General features: G+C 47.0%; 1 protein-coding gene across 1 annotated transcript; it reads right to left on the reverse strand.

Moving 5' to 3' along the window:
- Positions 1-1,175: 1,175 nt before the first annotated feature.
- Positions 1,176-27,507, reverse strand: LOC140720430 (NACHT, LRR and PYD domains-containing protein 3-like). The gene is made up of 11 exons (XM_073035282.1): positions 27,365-27,507; positions 17,952-18,048; positions 14,424-14,590; positions 10,998-11,169; positions 10,838-10,903; positions 6,590-8,327; positions 5,603-5,689; positions 5,277-5,447; positions 2,388-2,558; positions 2,065-2,232; positions 1,176-1,937 (listed from the first exon to the last, which is right to left on the reverse strand). Exons 2-11 carry the CDS (start codon positions 17,959-17,961, stop codon positions 1,850-1,852), a joined length of 2,838 nt encoding a protein of 945 aa, XP_072891383.1. The 5' UTR covers positions 17,962-18,048; positions 27,365-27,507; the 3' UTR covers positions 1,176-1,849.

The raw sequence follows: 27,507 nt of genomic DNA on the forward strand, positions 1-27,507 counted from the left end.
TAAATCAGAGCATTGAGTATAGGAGTTGGGATGCAATGTTAAAATTGTATAACGCATTGGTAAGGCCGAATTTGGAGTATTGTATACAGTTCTGGTCACCGAATTATAGGAAAGATGTCAACAAAATAGAGGGAGCACAGAGAAGATTTACCAGAATTTTACCTGGGTTTCAGCACCTAAGTTTCAGGGAAAGATTGAACAAGTTAGTTATTTATCCTTTGGAGCATAGAAGCCTGAGGGGGGACTTGATTGAGGTATTTAAAATTATGAGGGGATAGATAGAGTAGACGTGGACAGTTTTTTTTTTTCCATTGAGTGTAAAGGAGATTCAAACAAAAGGACATGAGTGGAGACTGAGGGGGCAAAAGATTAAGTGTAACATGAGGGGGAATTTCTTTACTCGGAGAGTGGTAGCTGTGTAGAACGAGCTTCCAGCAGAACTAGCAGGCGCAGATCATTTAAAGCAAAATTGGATAGATATATGGACAGGAAAGGAACGGTGGGTTATGGGCTGAGTGCGGGTCAGTGGGATTAGGTGAGAGTAAGTGTTTGACACGGACTAGAAGGGCCGAGGTGGCCTGTTTCCGTGCTGTAATTGTTATATGGTTATATGGTTTGATTGAGGGCGAGGCCTGTGTGAGTGGACGTGAAGAGACGGCGTCCTGATGGGAGTGCGAACGGTGAGAGAGAACGCCAATGGGTGGGATCTCGTTTTAGCAAAATTATCCTCATCTTCGATTTCACCCTGCGCTACTTCTCCACCGTAGAAGTCAAATTTGATTATCAACCGGAACTGTGTGATGGTAGGGTGTGGAGGGAGCTTCACGCTCTGTCTGACCGCGGGAGTGTGCAAGGGGCGGTGGGTGGGGAAATTCGCTCCGTGTTTCGCGCCGGTATTCTATCCTCCATCCGTCTCGTTCTCGGGACCTCAGTGACTCGCGTCTGATATTCTAGTCGATTTTTACTGTCTGCAGGGTGCAGGAGGGGGACGGTTAGCCAGGAAGAGGTTAGGTGGAGATGAGATCCCGGGCGCCCAGTCTCTGTAGGTCCGACCTCCCTCAGCCTGGAACCAAGACACTACTGTGTCAGTGTGAGGAGCTCCGACCCACTGTTACAGTGCACAGGGTGCGTCGAGCAGCAGAAACCTCAAATAAAACTCAAGTTCAACAACAAGACAGGAAGTCACAGCAGTTTATTCATTTCATCGTGACAAATGTGCAGTAAGCAATATGTGAGCTGCTGACTTTCGGAAATCAATAAGCTGCTCCCGACTCACTCACAGTCAGACACAATTAACTGCCCGACGACAACGAGTGACAGTTTGAATAATCATTCCCGTTTCTCACCGTCACTCTACATTGGGTTACCGATAATTCTAAAATCACACTCCAGGCCCGTTTCCGGGATCGCTGCAGATCCAGGGTCATTTCGGAGATATTTGTCAATTTAACATCATTATATCGGCCAGACGTCCGAAGGCACCGTCCTCAGCAAAGGGAGCAAAAATATTCTCTCCCCGGCTCATTCCACTCCGGGACACTGGGGTCCTAGACTGAGTCCCCGCCCCCGGTGTCTTCCTGCCTGTGCAATTCCCGGGGTCTCATGTGGGGTATTTTTGAACCCGCACATCCGGCGGAAGATGCATCGCTGGACAACAGGCGGAAATGCGTCACTACGGGTCCGCTATCGATGTCACAGAGCGCGAGACTGGAGAAGGTTCCGTTATAACTGATGGGAATTCAACCTGGAGCGCAGCCATTAAAGGTAAGGGCAGGAGTTAAAGAGAAGGGCGTAGAATCAGCTAAAATGTCCCCATCCCGCAGGCGGGGATGTTCACACATTCAGTTGCTCAGAGATACACTGTCAGACTGGGTCTGATTTCCTGCACAGATCTCAGTTCCTTCTTCCCGGTACGACTGAACCGATTCCCGTACAACCTGAAACAGATAGAAGAATACAGGGGACTGGGGTTAATGTTTCAACAACACTCACTGACAAAAATCACCAGAAAACCCGCAGATCCGCTGATATTTTATCACATTGAACATTAACACAATCACTCACCTGATTCGCTCCAGACTCGTGAGGGTCAGTATGAGGCGGCGGAGAGCGGGGACAGATCGGTCTGTGAGCGGGTTGTAACCCAGGTTCAGCTCCGTTAGTGATCGGTTTGTATTGAGAGCGGAGATGACACTCTCTGCACCAGAATCTGTGAGACCGACATTGTCCAGCCTGGGGATGAGAGAGAGTGAGGGTAAAGGACACAGAGAGACAGGAGACGGTACAAATCCCCAGTGTTTATCAATAACACAATTACTGATCATATTAACGTTCAGTGTCAGACACCCAGTGACTGTAAACACAATCTGCCACGGACTGGTACTTACACCAATTTGTGTATTTGACACTCCGGGTTCGTCAGATACGTAAACACCAGTTTCACTCCTGAATCTCCCAGTTTATTACGACTCAGGTTCAGCTCCGTCAGTGATGGGTTTGTAATGAGAGCGGAGACGAGATCCTCAGCACCAGAATCTGTGAGACCGACATTGTCCAGCCTGGGGATGAGAGAGTGAGGGTGAAGGACACAGAGAGATAGGAGACGGTGCAAATCCCCAGCGTTTATCAATAACAAAATTGCTGATCATATTAATAGACAATAGACAATAGGTGCAGAAGTAGACCATTCGGCCCTTCGAGGTTGCACCGCCATTCTGAGATCATGGCTGATCATCTACTATCAATACCCGGTTCCTGCCTTGTTCCCATGTCTCATGATTCCCCTATGCATAAGATACCTATCTAGCTCCTTCTTGAAAGCATCCAGAGAATTTGCCTCCACTGCCTTCCGAGGCAGTGCATTCCAGACCCCCACAACCCTCTGGGAGAAGAAGTTTTTCCTTAACTCCGTCCTAAATGACCTACCCCTTATTCTCAAACCATGCCCTCTGGTACTGGAATCTCCCAGCATCTGGAACATATTTCCTGCCTCTATCTTGTCCAATACTTTAATAACCTTATATGTTGCAATCAGATCCCCTCTCAATCTCCTTAATTCCAGCGTGTACAAGCCCAGTCCCTCTAACCTCTCTGCGTAAGACAGTCCGGACATCCCAGGAATTAACCTCGTGAATCTACGCTGCACTTCCTCTACAGCCAGGATGTCCTTCCTTAACCCTGGAGACCAAAACCGTGTACAATACTCCAGGTGTGGTCTCACCAGGGCCCTATACAAATGCAAAAGGATTTCCTTGCTCTTGTACTCAATTCCCTTTGTAATAAAAGCCAACATTCCATTAGCCTTCTTCACTGCCTGCTGCACTAGCTCATTCACCTTCAGTGACTGATGAACAAGGACTCCTAGATCTCTTTGTATTTCTCCCTTACCTAACTCTACACCGCTCAGATAATAATCTGCCTTCCTGTTCTTACTCCCAAAGTGGATAACCTCACACTTATTCACATTTAACGTCATCTGCCAAGTATCTGCCCACTCACCCAGCCTATCCAAGTCACCCTGAATTCACCTAACATCCTCATCACATGTCACACTGCCACCCAGCTTAGCATCATCAGCAAACTTGCTGATGTTATTCTCAATGCCTTCATCTAAATCATTGATGTAAATCGTAAACAGCTGTGGTCCCAATACTGAGCCCTGTGGCACCCCACTAGTCACCACCTGCCATTCCGAGAAACACACATTCACCGTTACCCTTTGTTTTCTATCGGCCAACCAGTTTTCTATCCATGTCAATATCTTTCCCCCACTGCCATGAGCTCTGATTTTACCCACCAATCTACTATGTGGGACCTTATCAAATGCCTTCTGAAAATCGAGGTACACTACATCCACTGGATCTCCCTTGTCTAACTTCCTGTTTACATCCTCGAAAAAGTCCAATAGATTAGTCAAGCATGATTTGCCCTTGGTAAATCCATGCTGGCTCGACCCAATCCTATCATGCTACCTAGATATGCCACTATCTCATCTTTAATAATGGACTCTAGCATTTTCCCAACTACTGATGTTAGGCTGACAGGACGATAGTTCTCTGTTTTCTCCCTCCCTCCTTTCTTAAAAAGTGGGATAACATTAGCCATTCTCCAATACTCAGGAACTGATCCTGAATCTAAAGAACATTGGAAAATGATTACCAATGCATCCGCAATTTCCGGGGCCACCTCCTTTAGTACCCTAGGATGCAGGCCATCTGGACCTGGGGATTTGTCAGCCTTCAGTCCCATCAGTCTACTCATCACCGTTTCCTTCCGAATGTCAATCTGTTTCATTTCCTCTGTTACCCGATGTCCTTGGCCCATCCTTACTTCTGGGAGATTGCTTGTGTCTTCCCTCGTGAAGGCGGATCTAAAGAACTTATTAAATTCTTCTGCTATTTCTCTGTTTCCCATAACAATTTCACACAACTTATTCTTCAAGGGCCCAACATTGTTCTTAACTATCTTCTTTCTCTTCACATACCTAAAAAAGCTTTTGCTATCCTCCTTTATATTGCTGGCTAGCTTGCGTTCGGACCTCTCTTTTTTTTTCTCCCAGTATTGCCTTTTTAGTTAAGTTCTGTTGTTCCTTAAAAATTTCCCAATCATCTGTCCTCCCACTCTCCTTAACTCTGTCATATTTCCTTTTTTTAATGCTATGCAATCTCTGACATCCTTTGTCAACCACTGTGGCCCCTTTCCCCCCTTTGAATCCTTCCTTCTCCGGGGGATGTACTGATTTGCACCTTGTGCATTATTCACAAGAATACCTGCCATTGCTGTTCCACTGTCTTTTCTGCTAGGATATCCGTCCAGTTAACTTTGGCCAGTTCCACCCTCATGGCTCCATAGATTCCCCTGTTCAACTGCAACACTGACACCTCCGATCTGCCCTTATCCTTCTCAAATTGCAGATACAAACTTATCATATTCTGCTCACTACCTCCTAATGGCTCCTTTACTTCAAGATCGCTTATCAAATCCTTTTCATTACACAAGACTAAATCCAGAATAGCCTTGTCCCTGGTCGGCTCTCGTACAAGCTGTTCCAAGAATGCATCCCGTAGGCACTCTACAAACTCCCAATCCTGGGGTCCAGCACCAACCTGATTCTTCCAGTTCACCTGCATGTTGAAATCCCCCATAACTACTGCGACATTAGCTTTGCCAGATGCCAATGTTAACTCCCTATTCAACTTGCACCCAATATCCATGCAAATGTTTTGTATCAGGCACCCAGTGAATGTAAACACAATCTCCCACAGTCTGGGACTTACCACAGTTTCTGTATTTTACACTCCGTGTTCCTCAGAGCCGCAGACACCAGTTTCACTCCTGAATCTCCCAGTTCATTACGACTAAGGAACAGCCCCGTCAGTGATGGGTTTGTACTGAGAGCGGAGGCGAGATCCTCAGCACCAGAATCTGTGAGACCGACAAACTCCAGCCTGGCAATGAGAGAGAGTGAGGGTGAAGGACGCAGAGAGACTGGAGACCGTATAAATCCCCAGTGTTTATCAGTAACACAGTTACTGATCACATTAATGTGCAGTGTCAGACACCCAGTGACTGTAAACACAATCTCCCACAGTCTGGTACTTACTGCAATTTCTGTATTTTACACGCCGGGTTCCCCAAAGCCGCAGACACCATTTTCACTCCTGAATCTCCCAGGTCATTCCGCCCAAGTCTAAACACAAACAGACAATTTGATGAACAAAGTGATTCAAACCGTGGGTCTGAGGGAATTTCGCTCACACGGATATTTCAAGAAATATTAAACCCTTCAGGAAATCACGGATCGGAGTTGCCATCACTGTCAAGGTCCCTCACTGTCCACTTCCAGGGTATTCACCGAATGTCAGTAACTTAGTCTGTCGGTGTGACCCTGCAAACTCCACAGGTTCTGTCCCATTTCCAGGGTATTCACCGAATGTCAGTAACTTAGTCTGTCGGTGTGACCCTGCAAACTCCACAGGTTCTGTCCCATTTCCAGATGACTAACCAGAATGTCCCTCAGATGTGAGGGGGTCAGGGTTGAAGGATAGGACGGAAGTCTCACAGTGAATGGGAAAGTGTCAATGGGAGATGGTGGAAGAGAACCCGCTTGAGGAGAAGGGATGGGGAAGACAGAACCTGCAGAAGGAAGGGGGATGGTGAAGAGAGATCCCACAGCAGGAAGGGAATCGGGTAGAGAAGTCCCACAGGAGGAAGGGCAATGGAGAAGACAAATCCGTCAAATTCCTCAGGAGGAAGAGAGAGGGGAAGAGCGATCCTACTGGGGGTATGGTGATGGGGAAGATAGATCCCACTGGCGTGAGGCGGATGGGGTAAAAAGATTCCGCAGGAGGAAGTAGGATGGGGAAGAGGGATCCCACAGGACGAAGGGAAATAAGGAAGTGATATCCCACAGGAGGAAGGGGATGGGGAAGAGAGATCCTGCAGGAGGAAGGGAAATGGGAAAGAGAAATCCCACAGTTTTACTCAAATTAATTTACATTGAAACAACACAACGGGACAAGAGGAAGAAGGTAATAGGTATTTGATGTGATTTGGCATCCTGTTCAGAGTGAGAAATGAATAAAGTTACCTCAACTTCTGGCACTTGTGCATCCCGGGTCCCAGCCGCTGGATTCCTTCACATTGGATGTGGCAGTCCTCCAGATCGAGATGTTTCATTGTATCACAGAGTCCGATGACATGAGACAGGACCGCGCAGTCAACCGGGGTCAGTGTCATTCCACTGAATGACAGTGTTTCCACAGATCCTATTGCGGCCTGAGCCAGTCCACGATTCTGAGACTCAAACAGGTAGTGCAATGTGTTCAGGAGGCTCCTTTTACCACCTTCATTCCTCGGGTTTCCACTCTGGCGTTTAACCTCCTCCTTCACCCAGTCAATCACCCGGCAGGTTGTTTGATTAGGAAATGGACCCAGAAACTCCTCCAGGCCCCGAGCTGTCATTGGGTTGGAGAGACCAGCAACAAAACGGAGAAATACCTCAAATCGCCCATCAGCCGTGTTGTGGGCTTCAGTGAGGAATTTCAGGATATCCCCAGGATGTGGATTCAGGAATTGTGCGACAGCAGCTACAAACTCTTGGATGGTGAGGTGTGGGAATGTGTACACCACGCTGTGGGCAGAATCCTCTCTCTCTAAAAGCTCCATCAGGAACCCGGACAGGAACTGGGAAGGCTGCAGATTGAACTTGATCAAATCTCCGTCTGCAAACACAATCTTCTTCTCGGACACTCCTCTGTAGGCCATCCGACCCACCCTGAGTAACACATCACGGGGTCTCTCAATCTCACGGCCGTGGTTTTTCAGGATGTTGTAAATATAGTAGGAGTACAGTTGGGTGATGGTCTTGGGAACTCTTTGCGGGTCCCTGACTCTTTGTGTGAAGAAGGGGCCCAGTGTCAGAGCGAGGATCCAGCAGTAGGAGGGGTTGTAGCTCATGGTGTACAGGATCTCGTTCTCCTGCACGTGTTTGAAAACAGCTGCTGCCACCGTCTGATCTTCAAAATACCTGATGAAATATTCCTCCCGTTCCTCACCAACAAATCCCAGGATTTCAGCCCAGACACCGATCTTCGCCTTTTTCAATAAATGTAACACAGTGGGGCGGGTGGTCACCAGCACTGAACACCCTGGGAGCAGCTTGCCCTGGATTAAACAGTACACAATGTCAGACACCTTGCACCGGAATTCAGGATCTGTGCATGAGTCCTGAGGGTCTGTGTTTCTCCGGCTGTCAGCAAAATCAATTGTGTCGTTGAATTCATCCAAGCCATCAAATATAAATAGCATTCCCTCTGGATTCTTCCACAGTGATTTCAGGACATTCCCGAGGTAAGGATAGAAAAACAGCACCAGGTTCGAGAGGTTTATTGTACAATTGATCGTGTTTAAATCTCGGAACTTGAAACTGAAGACGAACTGGAACTGTTGGTAAATTTTTCCCGTGGCCCAGTCATAAACAATCTTTTGTACCATTGTGGTTTTCCCGATCCCTGGGACTCCGGCCACTGCTGCCGAACTCCCAGATTTGGATTTACTCCGGGAAAAGCTGCTCTGCAACAACTGATCAGTCCGGATTTTTACCAGCTCCATGCGGAGATGTTTCTCTCTCCACTCCTCGTGGTCTCTGCCTCTTGCCAGCAGCTCATGTTCCACCAGTGTCCAATCTCGAAGAGTAGAAATGACCGTGAGCTCAGCGTATCGATCAACCAGCTGGAAAACCTTCACCTGCTCCCTCATCAGGATCGTGTTCACTCTCAGTGTTTCAGTTTGTGCCCGCAGAGTCTCCTTGTGTTTCTGTTGAACATCTTCCATGGGAACAGAGAACATATTCAAAATGTTAACCAGCTCAACTGACAAAGAACTTTATAACTACAGTTCAATATTCAGTGTTTGAGGTTACATGAATTAATTCAATGCTTCCATGGATATTAGGACAGAAAGTAAAATTCTGTACACAGACACTGGAACTAACAGTGATGATTGTCCCAGAAAAATATCCAATCCTCATATTCTGACACTAATTACTGATGAAGGTGAACATTCCCTGATATCCTATTGCAATCATGACTGCACTTCCGTTACAACATTTCACTATATTTAAAGCATTGTTGCGTCGTTAACAGATGATGTTAATGTTGACCTGGTGTGGGAATATGGAGAGCAGGACAATGTGCATTTTGTCAAAGCTGCACACTGGGGTGTCACGGGTGTCCACTGCTCTTGCATCAAAACAGGAGCAGAATATGCGGGAAATACTCAAGCCGGGCAGCGCCTGGGGGAGAATCGCAGTGAACTTGCGGATCGATAACCCTTCGGAATGACAAGAAATAAAATGGCTAGTTTGCAGTCCAACCGGGACACTCCGATATGGAGAGGAAGCTTTTGCCGATGTAGCAAGCTCCGTCTCTCCCTGCATCTGATGAACACAAAGGAACGGCAGAGACTGACACAGCTTGGCACCAGAGATGTTTCAGGAGATGCCAGTCTGCGTTGAACATTATTTAAGACTGCCTCAGGGGCTCTAGATCCACTGGGTTTACTCCAAAACTCTTCCCCATGAGGGGTACAGTTACAGAGCCGTGGATGTTTGACATCAGAGCTTTCCTGTTGCTGGGTGAGCTGCCAATCACGGCCGACCAGACCCATCTGCCCAAAGCGACAGGTTGTAAGGAACCAGTAACCCGCCTTTACCCCTTCTCCTGTCGGAAGAAACGCTTCCACCGGGCTTAGTGGCTGAGCCAAACGCCAGCATACCAGCTGCCCGTTTTCCTGCTGTTCCCACGTCTGCAGATCCCAACAGTCACCAACGACCGTGCCATCATTCAGCAACGCACGCACACACACACACACACACACACACACACACACACACACACACACACACACACACACACACACACACACACACACACACACACACACACACACACACACACACACACACACCCCTACCAGGGAAGAGAAAAGGACTTAGGGTACTGGATGTATCTTATGGAACTTGGAACTTCTGTTAACCAAACAAGGGAGACAATCAAATGTTTTTCGATACAATATAACATTGAAAGATGTCTGCTTTCCTCAGTGTTTGATATAGAATTACATAATTTATTATCAGTTGTTCCTTAAATTCGTTCATACGCTAAAGGTATTCTCTCTGCTTTTCTGTACGTATTATGGTTATCTAAATAAGTGGTTATTGTTTATGAGATACATAATGTTACAATTTTATATATAAAATTCTCTTATTATTAGGAGCCAGTAATAACATAGTAGGTGACCATTCAATAGTCATAAATGCAGAATTAAAGCTATCCTTGAGGCTGCTGGTACGTACCTTCAGCTTTTTATATTTTCTGCCGCATGGGAGTATGAAAGGGAGAATGTTTGAGGGTTCATCAGCAAGGCTTTGGGTGGGGCTTGTGTCTGGCTAACTTAATTGAGTTCCTCCAGGAGGTGACAAAGGTGATGGATGAAGTTACAGATGGATGTTGTCTACTTGGATATTGGTAGAATCTTTGACAAGGTTCCCACATGGGAGGCTCATACACAAGGTTAACATGCCTGGGAACTGTGGTGAATTGCCCTGGCTGGCGGGGAACCATATTGTGAGAAATTGCTTTCGCTGGCAGGTGGTGAATCTGTGAAAAAATTGTCATAGATGGCAGAGGAAGACAAGTCAATGGTCATACTAAAATGCAAGTCTATGTTCCTGATTCGGAAGAACATCAACATTTACAGAAGGCAAGATAATGGGGTTGAGAGGAATTGCGGAGCAAATTCACTGAGCTGAATGGCTTAACTGTCTGCTTAAGTATGATGGTTTTAAGGTGCATCTAGAGTATTGTGTTCACTTCTGATTGTCCAGCACTGGGGATGATTGGAGAGGGTGCAGAACAGGTTCACCTGGATGTTGCTTGGATTCGGTGGCATGTGAGGCAAGTACAGCTTTGAGAATCAGAATTGAGTGCAGCTGCTTTACGATGGAGGAGGTGCTTGGGAATCTGAAAGGTCTGAAGAGAGAAAGGTCACCTGGACTGGGTCATACAGTGTGTCAGGAGCCTGTCTGGGGATACCCAGAGCATTAGGACCCGGAGTGGAGGGTTCAGCAGACACAAGGGCTGGATGAATACATTCACAGCTGGAACAGCTGGAAAAATACACTTTACAATGTTCAGGCTGCAACGAGAGATGATCTGAATTGTAACCTGAAACCAGAGATCGGCGAATGATTGATGGTGGATTTTCGTTCCCAGATTCTGCCAAGTCACAGACTAACATTTGAGTTGCGGTGTGATCTGAGGATTTCATCACTCACCTGTCAGTTCAGTGGGTAACTCAGATAACCCTTGTGCGATGTTTATGTATTCCTCTGGGTCAGGACCTGTTTAAATCAAAAAAAGAGTTCATGAAAACAGAACTAAAATAATTACAACTATTTAATGTGCCTTTGTGTTCAGTGCATGTTTTTAACATACCGAGCTCCTGTATTTCCCTCAGTATCCTGTCCAACTTCGGTAACTCAGTCCTCCACATCAGAAAGGATTCCCACATTGCCCTCCGGGCCCGGGAGCCTTTGCCATTCACCAAACTGACGAAGAGTCTGGAACTCTCTGTCCGGTTGCCCTTCTCTGTCAGTTCAGTGACTTTCTATAAAAGCAAACAATTAATTTATTGTGGAGTAGATGGACAGACATGGCGAATCTCACTGTTTAATATTCATCCTGGATTAATGAGCTGAGGTGAATTTGACCGACGGTCCTGATAAGATGCAAAATTAATTTTAGACTGAATGCCTTTTCAACAGTCCAGATATGCAGCCCTTGCACTTATGCCATACAACGATATGACTATTACAGCACAGTAACACAGTCCGTGCCGAGCGATAACTCTCTCCTAGTCCCACCTACCTGCACTCAGCCCATAACCCTCCATTCCCTTCCTGTCCATATACATATCCATTTTTTAAAATGACAGTATTCAACCTGTCTTTGCCACTTCTACTGTAAGCTTATTCCACACAGTTACCACTCTCTGAGTAAAGAAGTTCCCTCTCGTGTTACCCCTAAACTTTTGCCCCCAACTCTCAACTCATGTCCTCTTGTTTGTATCTCCCCTACTCTTAATGAAAAAAAGCCTATGCACGTCAACTCTATCTATGCCCTCATAATTTTAAATGCCTCTATCAAGTTCGCCCCTCAAACTTCAACGCACTAAAGAATAAAGACTTAACTTGTTCAACCTTTCTCTGTACTTAGGTGCTGAGACCCAAGTAACACGGTAGTAAATCTCCTCTGTACTCTCTATATTTTGTTGACATCTTTCCTATAATTCGGTGGCCAGAACTGTACACAATACTCCAAATTTGGCCTTACCAATGCCTTGTACAATATATCTTTACTTCCCATCTCCTCTACTCAATGCTCTGATTTATAAAGGCCAGCATACCAAAAACTTTCTTCACCAGCCTATCCACATGAGATTCCACCATCAGGGAACTATGCACTATTATTCCTAGATCACTCTGTTATACTGCATTCCTCAATGCCTTACCATTTACCATACATGTCCTATTTTGATTAGTCCTACAAAAATGTAGCACCTCACACTGATCAGCATTAAAATCCATCTGCTATCTTTCAGCCCACTCTTCTAACTGGCCAAAATCTGTAAGATTTGAAAACCTACTTCATTTTCCACAACGCCACCTATCTTAGTATCCTCTGCATACTTAGTAATCCAATGTACCACCCCATCATCCGGATCATTAATGGATATGACAAACAACATTAGACCCAGTACAGATCCCTGATGCACACCACTAGTCACCAGTCTCCAATCTGACATACAGTTATCCACCACTACTCTCTGGCATCTCCCATCCAGCCACCGTAGAATCCATTTTACTACTTCAATATTAATACCTAACGATTGAGACTTCCTAACTAACCTTCCGTGCGGAACCTTGTCAAAGGTCTGACTGAGGTCCGGTACACGGATAAATACAGCAGGTGTGAGAGGAGAAGGTGACTCTGAACCTGCGGTTCCCAGTGCTCCCCAGCTGAACAGCTGAAACAGATCTACTGAAGACAAAGGTCTGACTGAGGCCCAGTACATGGATAAATACAGCAGGTGTGAGAGGAGAAGGTGACTCTGAACCTGCAGTTCCCAGTGCTCCCCACCTGAACAGCTGAAACAGATCTACTGAAGACAAAGGTCTGACTGAGGTCCGGTACACGGATTAATACAGCAGGTGTGAGAGGAGAAGGTGACTCTGAACCTGCAGTTCCCAGTGCTCCCCACCTGAACAGCTGAAACAGATCTACTGAAGTCAAAGGTCTGACTGAGGTCCGGTACACGGATAAATACAGCAGGTGTGAGAGGAGAAGGTGACTCTGAACCTGCGGTTCCCAGTGCTCCCCACCTGAGCAGCTGAAACAGATCTACTGAAGACAAAGGTCTGACTGAGGTCCGGTACACGGATAAATACAGCAGGTGTGAGAGGAGAAGGTGACTCTGAACCTGCGGTTCCCAGTGCTCCCCACCTGAACAGCTGAAACAGATCTACTGAAGACAAAGGTCTGACTGAGGTCCGGTACACCGATAAATACAGCAGGTGTGAGAGGAGAAGGTGACTCTGAACCTGCAGTTCCCAGTGCTCCCCACCTGAACAGCTGAAACAGATCTACTGAAGACAAAGGTCTGACTGAGGTCCGGTACACGGATAAATACAGCAGGTGTGAGAGGAGAAGGTGACTCTGAACCTGCAGTTCCCAGTGCTCCCCACCTGAACAGCTGAAACAGATCTACTGAAGACAAAGGTCTGACTGAGGTCCGGTACACTGATAAATACAGCAGGTGTGAGAGGAGAAGGTGACTCTGAACCTGCAGTGCCCAGTGCTCCCCACCTGAAGAGCTGAAACAGATCTACTGAAGACAAAGGTCTGAATGAGGTCCGGTACACCGATAAATACAGCAGGTGTGAGAGGAGAAGGTGACTCTGAACCTGCAGTTCCCAGTGCTCCCCACCTGAACAGCTGAAACAGATCTACTGAAGACAAAGGTCTGACTGAGGTCCGGTACACGGATAAATACAGCAGGTGTGAGAGGAGAAGGTGACTCTGAACCTGCAGTTCCCAGTGCTCCCCACCTGAACAGCTGAAACAGATCTACTGAAGACAAAGTTCTGACTGAGGTCCGGTACACTGATAAATACAGCAGGTGTGAGAGGAGAAGGTGACTCTGAACCTGCAGTTCCCAGTGCTCCCCACCTGAACAGCTGAAACAGATCTACTGAAGTCAAAGGTCTGACTGAGGTCCGGTACACGGATAAATACAGCAGGTGTGAGAGGAGAAGGTGACTCTGAACCTGCGGTTCCCAGTGCTCCCCACCTGAACAGCTGAAACAGATCTACTGAAGACAAAGGTCTGAATGAGGTCCGGTACACCGATAAATACAGCAGGTGTGACAGGAGAAGGTGACTCTGAACCTGCAGTTCCCAGTGCTCCCCACCTGAACAGCTGAAACAGATCTACTGAAGACAAAGGTCTGACTGAGGTCCGGTACACTGATAAATACAGCAGGTGTGAGAGGAGAAGGTGACTCTGAACCTGCGGTTCCCAGTGCTCCCCACCTGAACAGCTGAAACAGATCTACTGAAGACAAAGGTATGACTGAGGTCCGGTACACTGATAAAAACAGCAGGTGTGAGAGGAGAAGGTGACTCTGAACCTGCAGTTCCCAGTGCTCCCCACCTGAACAGCTGAAACAGATCTACTGAGGATAAGTCAGAGATCAAAGTCTCCATTGCCATGTAGAACTCCTAGAACGTGCAGGAGATTAATATCGATCACTATCCCCTCTGATACCAGCAGTTCGGTGACAATACACTAAATACACTCACCTCATTTTCTTCTCTACTGAAATGTCCCTCCTTTGTCAGCATCCAACCGAGTCTTTCAACTTTTTCTTCAATTGCATGTTTGAGTCTGTCCCTGTAGAACTTGGTCAGTTGGTACAGTCGATACTCGCCCCCCTCTGCCAGGAGGTCGGAGATTGTAAATTCTGTCTCTGCGAATATAAAATGAGAATGTAGTCACAAACTCAAATATCACTTATCTCCATTGCTTCACCCAACTCAACAAACCAGTCATGTCTTGAACCTCAGTGTTTACCTGCTTTCTACTGGAACCACGTATTTTGCCGTAATCTCCAACACTGGCCTTAAAAAACTGACCCATCAATGCGCTGTGCTAGACGTTCCCAGAAGGAACCCATTCACCAGAAACCTGTCTCTCAAATCGTCCCATCCACTCACCGATTTCAGTTTAAAATGGACAATAGATGTTGGGACTGTCGCTTCCCAGAGATACTCTCTCTATCCTGGCGAATGCATTTCCCATAAATCATATCCTGGAAATACTCTCTTACCAAGCTGACAGGTAGTCGCCTCACTTGTGCCGGTTCCAGGGTCCTGCTCTGTGTCTCTGACGTCACTGTCTCTGGGCTGACAGGAAGTCGCCTCACTTGTGCCGGTTCCAGGGTCCTGCTCAGTGTCTCTGACGTCACTGTCTCTGGGCTGACAGGCAGTCGCCTCACTTGTGCCGGTTCCAGGGTCCTGCTCAGTGTCTCTGACGTCACTGTCTCTGGGCTGACAGGCAGTCGCCTCACTTGTGCCGGTTCCAGGGTCCTGCTCAGGGTCTCTGACGTCACTGTCTCTGGGCTGACAGGCAGTCGCCTCACTTGTGCCGGTTCCAGGGTCCTGCTCAGTGTCTCTGACGTCACTGTCTCTGGGATGACAGGCAGTCGCCTCACTTGTGCTGGGTCCAGGGTCCTGCTCAGTGTCTCTGACGTCACTGTCTCTGGGCTGACAGGCAGTCGCCTGACTTGTGCCATTTCCAGGGACCTGCTCAGTGTCTCTGACGTCACTGTCTCTGGGCTGAATTTGCTCCTCCTCCTCTGCGGCCGGACCGCATTCCATTGGGACATTGCTCTCAATCTGACCGTGCTTTGGAACCTTGCTTCCCGTGTCCCGATCACATTCCCTCGATGAGCTGCCGGGTAAAAGCCTCTTGAGGACTTTCTGTACCCGATTTAATTTCCCACCTGCTGTAAATGATGAATTGCAGGTTTAGAGTGATTTGTGCTCGAACAAGGATTCACAATGGGTGTCTGCAATGGAGCCAGGAAACCGGCTGACCGGATTTGGAGTGGGACTATGCTGGTGAATGTGAACCACACATCCTGCTAGGTGACCATCCCGGTAAGCCAGTGAGTGGACACATCCACTCCCAGAAAAAGAACTGGATAGACACAGTAATACTGATCACCGACTACGCATTAGCTGAACACACCAATAATCAGCGGTTATTAATGCAAAGGCATTAGGTGATACCGGGAATTATCACTGGGATTATTTCCCACAAACTTAAATCTCCCTGGATCACAAACTGTCCAGTCACCTGTGTCACTCACAGACAAGCCACTGGATTACTCGTGGTCCGATCCTCGAGATCAAACGTTCTCCGGTTGCTATGTCACACACTGTCTTGTCCCCTGGGTCAAAGACTGACCACTGCCTTGAGATGGACAACGTTCAGTCCCCTGGGTTACAGACTGAACATAACCTTGAAGCCCATGATGCCTGGTCCCCTGGGTCCCATCCCGTCTCCTGGATAATAATCGTCATGTAGCAACTATACAAGTCATTGGCAAAGGGAGAGTCTTGCGTGCAGTTCCAGTAGCTAAACAAAGTCTCGCTGAGAGAGCTTTGCATTTGCTAAGGATGCAGTTGCTAACAATCTACAGGATGGATGGGATTCAGCTGGAAAGTGTCGGGGAGATTCACAAGTACGTTACCGGATGGGGTTGTTTGTTATCCGGTTCGGCTGGGACAGTTTGCCCCGGAACACGGGAGCTTGAAGGGTAAACTTGCACACGTAAAACAGAATCAGAATCAGGTTTATTATCACCGGCAGTGACGTGAAATTTGTTAACTTAACAGCAGAAGTTCAATGCAATAGGTAATCTAGCAGAGAAAAAATAATAATGAATAAAATTTTTTAAAAAGTAAACAAGGAAACCAATTACGGAAATTGAATAGATTTTTTTTAAATGTGCAAAAACAGAAAGACTGTGTATTTTGAACAAAGTTAGGTAGTGTCCAAAGATTCAATGTCCATTTAGGAATGGGATGGCAGAGAGGACGAATCTGTTCCTGAATCGCTGAGTGTGTGCATTCAGGCTTCTGTACCTCCTCCCTGATGGTAACAGTGAGAAAAGGGCATGCCCTGGGTGCTGGACGTCCTTAATAATGGATGCTGCCTTTCTGAGACACCGCTCCCTGAATATTTACAACTTCCGGCAGCTTCTCTCGGTCCTGTGCAGTTGACCCTCCATACCAGACAGTGACAGACCAATGCAGACCACAAATGAAGTGTCTCCTGATGCTCAGCCATTTCCAAGGCTGGCAATGTTCTCGGCTCGGCTACGGAAAACAGAGTTCGGAAAACTCCCCTCATCTACTTTGCGCAACGAGGGGGGAGTTGAGAGCTGCCCGGACAAAACCTGAAGTGTTGTATTATCGCACAATCTCTGAAATCCAGGAAATGCTCTTGTCACCTGTCTCTGAATTTTGTAAATGAAAGTTGAAGATGTCTTTCACCTCTAAACAGGCCCTGATGTGCAACAAACCCTTAACCTAGATAATGTTGTAGGGGTGGAACTGGACTCTGATGATGGTGTCTGAAAAGAGGATGCTGTCCAAGTTGCATGCCATCTTGGAAAATGCTCTCCTCCACTCCATAATGTACTGGTTAGGCACAGGAGTACATTCAGCCAGAGACTCATTCCACCGAGATGTAACACTGAGCGTCATAGGAAGTCATTCCTGCCTGTGGCCATCAAACCTTACAACTCCTCCCTCGGAGTGTCAGACACCCTGAGCCAATAGGCGCGTCCTGGACTTATTTCCACTTGGCATGATTAACTTATTATTATTTAATTATTTATGGTTTTATATTGCTATATTTCTACGCTATCCGTGGTTGGTGCGCCTGTAACGAAATCCAATTTCCCTCGGGATCAATAAAGTATGTCCGTCTGTCTGTAGACTTTTACGTAACAAACAGCACCGCTGTCACATTCCTGTTTGTGTTTCACTCTCAACCTGCTGATTCAGGGTCTCCGGCTCCTTTCACTCAGATGAAGCTTTGCCTGGTGAGTGGAGTCATTTGACCATTACTGGTGTCAGGTCCCTGCGCTGGAACTGTTGGACCGATCGATTACACGAAGTCACTTTACCAGTGGGATCAATGACACTGCTTGAAGAAACTTTTTCTCTGCCCTGTTAGCGCCTGTGTAAGCTTCTTCATCTGAACTATTGTGCACCAACAGGGCAGAAGTTTAGTTATAAAGATCCAGGTGAACATACCTGTAGCCATTCTGATTCTGACCGACGGTGGTTGATTGTCGTCGTCTTGTTTACACCCTGATCCCGGTGCTGGACAGCGCCGCCTTCTGGTGATGCCCTGAATTACACACAACAAGCAGACAGTGAGTCAGAGAGAGTTGGATTACTTTGCAAATGTGACAGTACAGCCATTCTCTGTATCAGAGCCGCAGTTCGCATCAACTCCCAAACCATGTCTGTATGTCTGTCCAGTGATATCTGGAGCATGCTTCCTATAGAGGCACAGAGCAACAGAGCACGGATATTGACCCTTCAGCCCATCGAGACAATGCTGACCACAGTGTACACTGAGATGGTCCTAATTTTCAGGCCTTTGGTACAGGGTCAAACAGGAACATAACTTCATTGTAAAACCTAATTCTGCTTAATCACAGATTCGCAGGTTCTGACAATTTATTAGTAGAAAAGCACTTGATGACGACAGGGTAGGTAAATGTAAATTATTGGTTGGCATTTGCTAGTTCGGACTGAGTGAAATGTGGAGTTGGGACATTTGGCTTCAAGGGGGTTTGCTCTCAGCAGAGGCTCGCATGATGATATACTCGAGGGCAAGCATATCATTGCAGCTTGCAATAGACAGAGGAGTCAATGACATGTTGCTGTAGTTCGTGGTGATTCCACATTTCTGCAATCCCTGCAGCAGGAAACAACAGCGGCATCTTCTAACGGGAGGAAATTCTCCACGCATTTTGAGATAATTGTGACGTAACACAGACGAAGCAAGGAAAGGTCAGAGGTGATGTTGGAAATGGACAAGCAATGTGAGGGAATGTGCGTGGCTTCGCAGAGCTGATGCTGACATCTGCAATGATTGCGACTGAGTCTGATAGAGGCATAAATGGTATTTCTAGGCTTACTCACTCTGACTCCAGCTATTTTCTACCTTCCTTGGTACAGAAATGTAATGTCTAAAGAACTAGCGTTTGAGTGAATGAGACTCACCAAACTTTCTCCTGAATGAGTCAATGGAAACTCTGATTCAGACAGAGGGTAAGTTGTTCTACTCAGAGAGGTGTGGATCCCCGGATTGCCCTGTCTGTTATGGAGGTGGAAGCAAATACAATGGGGGCTTTTAAGAAAAGTTTAGATAAGCACATGGGTGTGAGGAAGATTGAGAGGATATGGACATTGTGTAGGAGGGAGTCATTAGTTTATTTCGGGTGGTGTCGATTTACTTTTCAGCTGGTTTGGCACACCATTGTGGCGGGAAGGCCTGTTCCTGCGATGTACTGTTCCATGTTCTGTTCTATCTTCAGCATCTTGAGTTTCTCTTTGACTCCCACTGCCAAATGGACAGGTGACAGTCAGGGGGAATTTCCATATACGAATTGAATTCTGAAACCCCGGTCTCTTTCTACCGGTGCAAACACAAAACAGCGTATTTAACCACAGCCTCTCCCTGTGAGGGATGGAACGGGGACTCGTTCTCTGCTTTGCTTCCAAAGGAACTTCACAACCAAACACCTGAGCACAGAACAGAAATACTCGCTCAACATCTCATAAACCCGGACAGCTTGATCCCCTGACTCATTTTATCTGGATCAGATCAGGTGTGGTATCCCAGGTCCAACCTCAGAGGGTCACAGCCCACACCGAGAGACTCTCACATCTTTCCCACACCTCACACTGGGAGTTCCCACATCTCACACCGAGAGACTCTCACATCTTTCCCACACCTCACACTGGGAGTTCCCACATCTCACACCGAGAGACTCTCACATCTCTCCCACACCTCACACTGGGTGTTCCCACAGCCCACACCGAGCGACTCTCACATCTTTCCCACACCTCACACTGGGAGTTCCCACAGCCCACACCGAGAGACTCTCACATCTTTCCCACACCTCACACTGGGAGTTCCCACATCTCACACCGAGAGACTCTCACATCTTTCCCACACCTCACACTGGGTGTTCCCACATCTCACACCGAGAGACTCTCACATCTTTCCCACACCTCACACTGGGAGTTCCCACATCTCACACCGAGAGACTCTCACATCTTTCCCACACCTCACACTGGGAGTTCCCACAGTCCACACCGAGAGACTCTCACATCTTTCCCACACCTCACACTGGGTGTTCCCACATCCCACACCGAGAGACTCTCACATCTTTCCCACACCTCACACTGGGAGTTCCCACAGCCCACACCGAGAGACTCTCACATCTCTCCCACACCTCACACTGGGTGTTCCCACATCCCACACCGAGAGACTCTCACATCTTTCCCACACCTCACACTGGGTGTTCCCACAGCCCACACCGAGAGACTCTCACATCTTTCCCACACCTCACACTGGGTGTTCCCACAGCCCACACCGAGAGACTCTCACATCTTTCCCACACCTCACACTGAGTGTTCCCACAGCCCACACCGAGAGACTCTCACATCTTTCCCACACCTCACACTGGGAGTTCCCACAGCCCACACCGAAAGACTCTCACATCTTTCCCTCACCTCACACTGGGTGTTCCCACAGCCCACACCGAGAGACTCTCACATCTTTCCCACACCTCACACTGGGTGTTCCCACAGCCCACACCGAGAGACTCTCACATCTTTCGCACACCTCCCACTGGGTGTTCCCACAGTCCACACCGAGAGACTCTCACATCTTTCCCACACCTCACACTGGGAGTTCCCACATCTCACACCGAGAGACTCTCACATCTTTCCCACACCTCACACTGGGTGTTCCCACAGCCCACACCGAGAGACTCTCACATCTTTCCCACACCTCACACTGGGTGTTCCCACAGCCCACACCGAGAGACTCTCACATCTTTCCCACACCTCACACTGGGAGTTCCCACATCTCACAATGAGAGACTCTCACATCTTTCCCACACCTCACACTGGGTGTTCCCACATCCCACAGGGAGAGACTCTCACATCTTTCCCACACCTCACACTGGGAGCTCCCACATCTCACACCGAGAGACTCTCACATCTTTCCCACACCTCACACTGGGTGTTCCCACAGCCCACAATGAGAGACTCTCACATCTTTCCCACACCTCACACTGGGTGTTCCCACAGCCCACACCGAGAGACTCTCACATCTTTCCCACACCTCACACTGGGTGTTCCCACATCCCACACCGAGAGACTCTCACATCTTTCCCACACCTCACACTGGGAGTTCCCACAGCCCACACCGAGAGACTCTCACATCTTTCCCACACCTCACACTGGGAGTTCCCACATCTCACAATGAGAGATTCATGCTACCAATATCCAGCCCACGGAGACGTCTGCGTCATTGCGGAAGGAGGAATATCAAGCCGCGTCTGTAAAAGCACCGACGCAGACCGAAGCCCAGACACTGCCAGTTCCATATTCCTGGAGCCCCCATCCCAAGATTGTATCTCAAGCACCAACTCTCTCAGGGCTCTTTGCTGCCGGTAATATGCGGCAGTGTCTCAGCTAATCCCAGGTCAAAAACACACTCCCACACCAACCCATGGCAGAACTGGAGCCTGATGATCCTTTGTGTGGACCTGGATCAGCCGGGAAACGTGGGCATTGGGTCACAAAGAGGGCGCTGATACTTGTCTCTACAGTTACACTGAGCACAGTTGTTCATTATTTTATTGTTGAGTGCGGTGTAGCCCAGGACAATTACCAGCCCCTTTCCTCGTCGTGTAACAGGAACAAAATGTTTTAAATATAAAATTGAAAATATAGCACTCAGTACAGGAGATTTTTTTTTGTTCTTTTGACGTAGAAACGATTCACTGACTACAAGATGTTTGACACCCAGAACAGAATTGCATAAATACTATCCCTGCAATCTTCTTCATTCCATCCCGGACAGTAACTGCTCAAAGCATCCTCGTCTCTGAGGCCACTCTCTCTCCTCTGAGAGTCAGCAACCAGAGAGCGAGAAACATGTTCAACACTCTCTGCAGCTCTGGTGAGCTGTTGCCCTGGCGACGGAGGAAGTGGCTCGCAAAGATAACCGAGCGGGGAAATAACAAACTCAGTGTCACATGTTCTCAGTTTCATTGTGACGAAGTTCAATTGAACATTCAGCCATTTTGAAATGGTGACACTAAAATTCCAGTGGTTGCTTTTACCCTGTCGGGGTGCATTCGGTAAATCTCATGGTGGTTCCAGCTCTACAGAACTCTCAGCGGCGCAGATGCTGGTCCAACATAAAAACAAATTGTTGGATACGACCCTTCCGCAACAAATGTCGATGATGTGCAGAAGTTTCAATTGAGATTTGCAGAGCCCTTAGAGCACAGACACAGGACTGTGAGCCCATCCAGTCCGTGCCGTGTTCGGTGTGGTCCCATCCCCCCGCACCCAGACCGCAGCCCTCTATACCTCTCTCATCTAGATACCCACCCAAACATCGCTCAAATACCACAATCGAACCTTCATCTCTCACTTCTGCTGGGAGCTGGTTCCGCATTCGCACCACCCAGTGAGTGAAGTAGTTCCCCCTCAGATTCCCCTTCAATGGGTCAGTTTTTGCCCCAAATCCATGATCTTACCCAGCCTGAGGGGAAAATGTCTCCCTGCATTCACCCTGCTTATAGCATCATAGATTTCTGTATCTCTAGCAGGGGTTCCCAACTTGGGGTCTATAGACCCTTCCTTTAATTGTAGGGCAAAATGGCTTAGAAAAGTTGGAACCCTACTAGGGTACCCCGTCATTCCCTTGTATCCAGGTAATAAAGTTTAACCTGTTCAAACTATCACCATAATAAATTCCTGAAATACCAGCAATGTCCGTGTAATTTTCCCTGCACTCTGTCACGCTTATCGGTAACTTTCCTCCAAGTAGCTGACCAGAACTGCAGACAATTCTGCCTATTGTAGAATCACGGTGCCCTTTTCAACTTTAGCATTAATATCCCAACCCCTCTTCGTAATAGCCCGCGTTGTGAAGGTCAATCTGCCCAAAACTCCCTTTATGACTCTGGTGCTACCTGAAAGGAATTGTGGATCTGTAACACCCACACCAGGACAATCAGGCGCAAAACTGTTATTTTCCCCAAGTAGTAAGCCTGATCAACACCTCTACTCACTAACCCATGCTCCACACCCCACCCACTACCAGTTTAACATTTCCTGACAGTTCCAGACACTCCTGTGCCTAACGTTACTTTATGGACAGACAATCAATGTCCATCTCCGTTATGTCCAGACATTCCTGTGCCTAACGTCACTTTATGGACAGACAATCAATGTCAGTCTCTATATGTCCAGACACTCCTGTGGCTAACGTCACTTTATGGACAGACAATCAATGTCACTTTCCTTATGTCCAGACATTCCTGTTCCCAACGTCAACTTATGAACATAGAATCAATGTCACAGACCAGACAATTGTGCAATATTACAAAGGAAGAATCGCTGAATCAAAAATGCAATCGAGTAGAAGGCTATATTAACAACAGCAAAGATATGCACAAAAAAAGGAAATTACTGGGATTAAGGAAACCTCCTCTACAGGATGCATAACAGATCAATAAAGTATGTGAGAGCTGGATTCAGTATAGAGAGCAGCTTTTTCTGAAGGTAGTAGAGGCGAACCCCCAGATATTAAACACCCTAATTCTGGCCCACCGATTGCCAAAGAAGAAATAACTAAAGCAATGAAAAGCATGAATCATGGTAAGGCCACTGGACCTGATGAAATATCAATGGAACTGATACAAGCCCAAGAAGATCTGGGCATAGACATTCTTTCTGAAGTGTTTAATGGCGTATATGAGTCTGGTGTATTCCCTGACGATCTCTTGAAATCAGTGTTTATAACTCTGCCTAAAATTCCTGGAACTATTGACTGTGAAAATTATAGAAGAATCAGTCTTGTGAATTACATAATAAGGATTTTGTTGAGAATTGTTCTGAGTCGAATCAAAAACAAGTTAAGGCCAGACATTTCTAAACTGCAATAAGGGTCTATTTAGGATAGAGGAGCTAGGAACGCAATTGTCATACTACGAATACTTTCAGAAAGGGCAATTGAATATCAAAATGATGTATTTTTATGATTTATTGAGTTCACTAAAGCATTCGACAAAATCAGCGTGAAAAATTATTTCAAATTCTCACTAAACTAAACATTGACGGAAGGGACCAATAATCTCTTCAAAATGTACCGGTATATTGGAATCAAATGGTGGAGGTAAAAATTGATGATTTAATAAGCATTTGCACCAAAATTCAAACAGGAGTTAGAGATGCGTTGCCTCACTGAAATTATTTAATATCTATACTGAAATGATTTTCAAAGAAATAGAAGACCTAAATGGGATAGAAATTGGAGGTGTTAACATCAACAATATGAGATATACAGATGATACCACCCGAATAGCAAGTGCTGCAGAAGGCCTACAAATACTCCTGGACAAAGTAGTACAAACAAGTGCAGATTTTGGTCTGACCATCAATTGTAAAAAAAAATCCAAATATATTGTCACATCAAAAGAGCAGAATTCTCCCAAGTGCCAATTGTCCATCGGTAACAAAAGAGATTGAACAAAAGACCAGCTGTAATTACCATGGTAGCTTTATATCACAAGATGCTAGAAGTAAAGTGGAAATAAAAAGAAGAATTGCCATTGCCAAAAACAACTTCCAAAAAATGAAATCTATTTTTCCCAACAGACACATTTCTGTGACAACAAGGCTTCGGCTACTAAAATGCTACATCTGGTCAATCTTGCTGTATGCTTCCGAAACATGGACTGTAACATCAGAACTCCAAAGAAACTTAGAAGCAACAGAAATGTGGTTTCTCAGAAGAATTCTGAAAATATCATCTAGAGATGGGGTAACTAATGAGACAGTACTTCAACATGCCCAGACAAAAAGATCGTTAATGAGGATATTACCTGAGAGGAAACTTCAATTCCTGGGCCATGTCATTAGAAAGGGAGAAATAGAATGTCTTACATTGCAAGACCGTATGCCTGGGAAACGTGACAGAGGAAGGCAAAGAAGAAAATATATGGACACTGTGAAAGAATTAACAGATCTAAGTGTGCGAGGTATCATCGGCGCTGTGAGGGATCATTGGATGTGGAGAGTCATGATCGGCCAGGCATGTAAGGCGCAAGTCACATGCAGAAGAAGAATCAATGTCAGTCTCATATGTCCAGACACTCCTGTGCTTAACCTCACTTTATGGACAGACAATCAATATTTTTAAACGATCATACTTTATGTATCGTGTTTTGTCTATTATTGTGGTCTCCATCATTTTTCTTTTTCTGTCTTGCTTTGGATCCAGAGTAACAATTATTTTCTTCTCCTTCAGACTTGTGTACTGGAGTGACATAAAACAATTTTGGATCTGGAACCCTGGGGAGAATACCACGACCATCCACATTATCTAAACTCCCTCTTGATTCCATCAGCTCCTACAATGTCACCCTCATTCTCCTCTGGAATAAAGATCCAGCTCGGCCAAACGCTTCCTATGACTCGGCCCTCTAGTCCAAGCAACATCTTCAGCAATCTCTTCTGCACCCTCTCCAGTTTGTAAATATATTTACTACAGTAGGGTGAACACAACTGTACATAATACTCTGTGTAGCCATGTTGATTCATACACAAATCAATGGCATGAATAGTGAATTACAGAGGTCTCAACACTGACACACACACCCCACTCGTCACAGGCCTCCATTCGCTAAAACCATCTTCAATCATCTCCCTCTGCTTCTTGTTCTCGAGCCCGGAGTGAATCCTCCTCGCCAGCTCCCCGTGAATCCCACGTGACCGAACCTTCCCGATCAGCTGCCATGCGGGATCATGTTACAGACTTTAGCAAAGTTCAGATAAACAACATCACTGCACAACTTCACCCAACTCCCTAGTGAACTCTTAAATAATATCCAAAATACCTGACAGATACGATGTCCTATTGGGCAGTGTAGAGGGTGATTTCCCCATGACTAATGCCCAACCGCCCGAGACCTCAGCTTCACTCCATACTGATAAAATTCCGATCCCGGCTGTGGAATTACCAACCTGGACTGAAGCCCGCATACTGCCAGTTCCATATCCTCAGAGTCACCAGCCCAATATTATCACCCATACACAGACGCTTTGGTGCCGGCGATTTGCCGTGGTGTTCCTGCCATGTCCGATTCACAGACTAAGGTGGAACTGGAACCTAATGACCCTCTGCCGGGGCCGGGGTTCAGGCTGATTCACCGGTCTGTGTGGAGGATGCGGATACACTTCAGCCTGTCCCCAGCAGCTATAACCGAGCACATTTGATCATAATTTTCCTGCTGTGTGGGATCTTGCCCAGCACAGCTGGCTGCTATGTTTCCCGCAGTGTAGCAGAAACAAAATGTAAAATTACAAAGTAGAAAATGCTGGGAACTCAGTACATCAAACTACATCTCTGAAAGGTGAAATGGTGGAAAACTGTCCGAGATCTGCTGAGCGTCTCCAGTATTTTTCTCCTCCTCACTTTAAATTTCCTGCAACTGTAGTATTTCCTCCCTCTTCATTTTAATGCACAGATAGTAACTGATTGCCACCCGTGACTGTCAATGCCACACCACCCCAACCAATGTGTCAGTTGTCAGTTCATTCTGACCCTGGTGTACCTCAGCCCATACAGTCAATGCTCACAGCATCCTTTCTCCCCACTATCGCTCTGTGCATTTGCCCCTGAGGCCGCTGTCTCTGCGCTGAGAGGCCGTGACCACAGAACCAGTGAAACACTCGCTGCAGCTCTGACAGGCTGTCACCATGGAAACAGAGGAAGTGGCTCACTGAAAATAACCGAAAAAGGAAACAAACTCATCATGTGATACAAGTGTCGTTTTGACAAAGACGAACACTGCAGCCATTTTGTAACGGTGAAACTAAAATTGAAATGGCCGCTTTTACCCCGCCGAGTGTTGATTTCAAATAAACCTCTGTCTGAACGGGGGAAAGATGCATCTACTCATACACGTGGAGCAGTGACCCGAGGATGAGATCTCTCTGTTTAATCCTCGCTGTCTGCAAGCACACAACGGGCCGAACGGCCGCTTCCGGTGTGATGGAAGCATGTAAAACAATTATCGACCCCAGGCGCCGATCCAGGTGAAGTCTGGATCCGCTACCGGGCCGGGTGATGGAGTTAAAGTTCCCCAGGTACATCTTAATGCGTGTGTTTAATCTCGGCATCACCACCTCATCCGGCTCCTGGGACCAGAACACCAGGGGCTGAGCGGCAGCTCATCTCAGGCGGTCCGGCGTGAAGGTCCCATAACCCGGACCGACCACGACAGGTTGGATCCAGGAAGCGGGACGAGGCCGCCAGTTCGAGGAAGTTAACGGGACTCTCTGCCCGACATCAGGTACCCTCAACCACACCCCTCACCCGAATCGGCTTCAGTACTCACCGATGGGAAATTGTTGGTCGCGTTCACCCCTAATGACCGGCCTCAATTCTCACTGATGAGAACTTGATTAATTTGTCCCGCAAAGAGCGATCGGTACACCACTCCCCGCCGACGACCCGCTTCAACAGAGGACGGGAAGAAAA

Source organism: Hemitrygon akajei, unplaced genomic scaffold (genome assembly GCF_048418815.1).
Source record: "Hemitrygon akajei unplaced genomic scaffold, sHemAka1.3 Scf000042, whole genome shotgun sequence".
NCBI lineage: Eukaryota > Metazoa > Chordata > Chondrichthyes > Myliobatiformes > Dasyatidae > Hemitrygon > Hemitrygon akajei.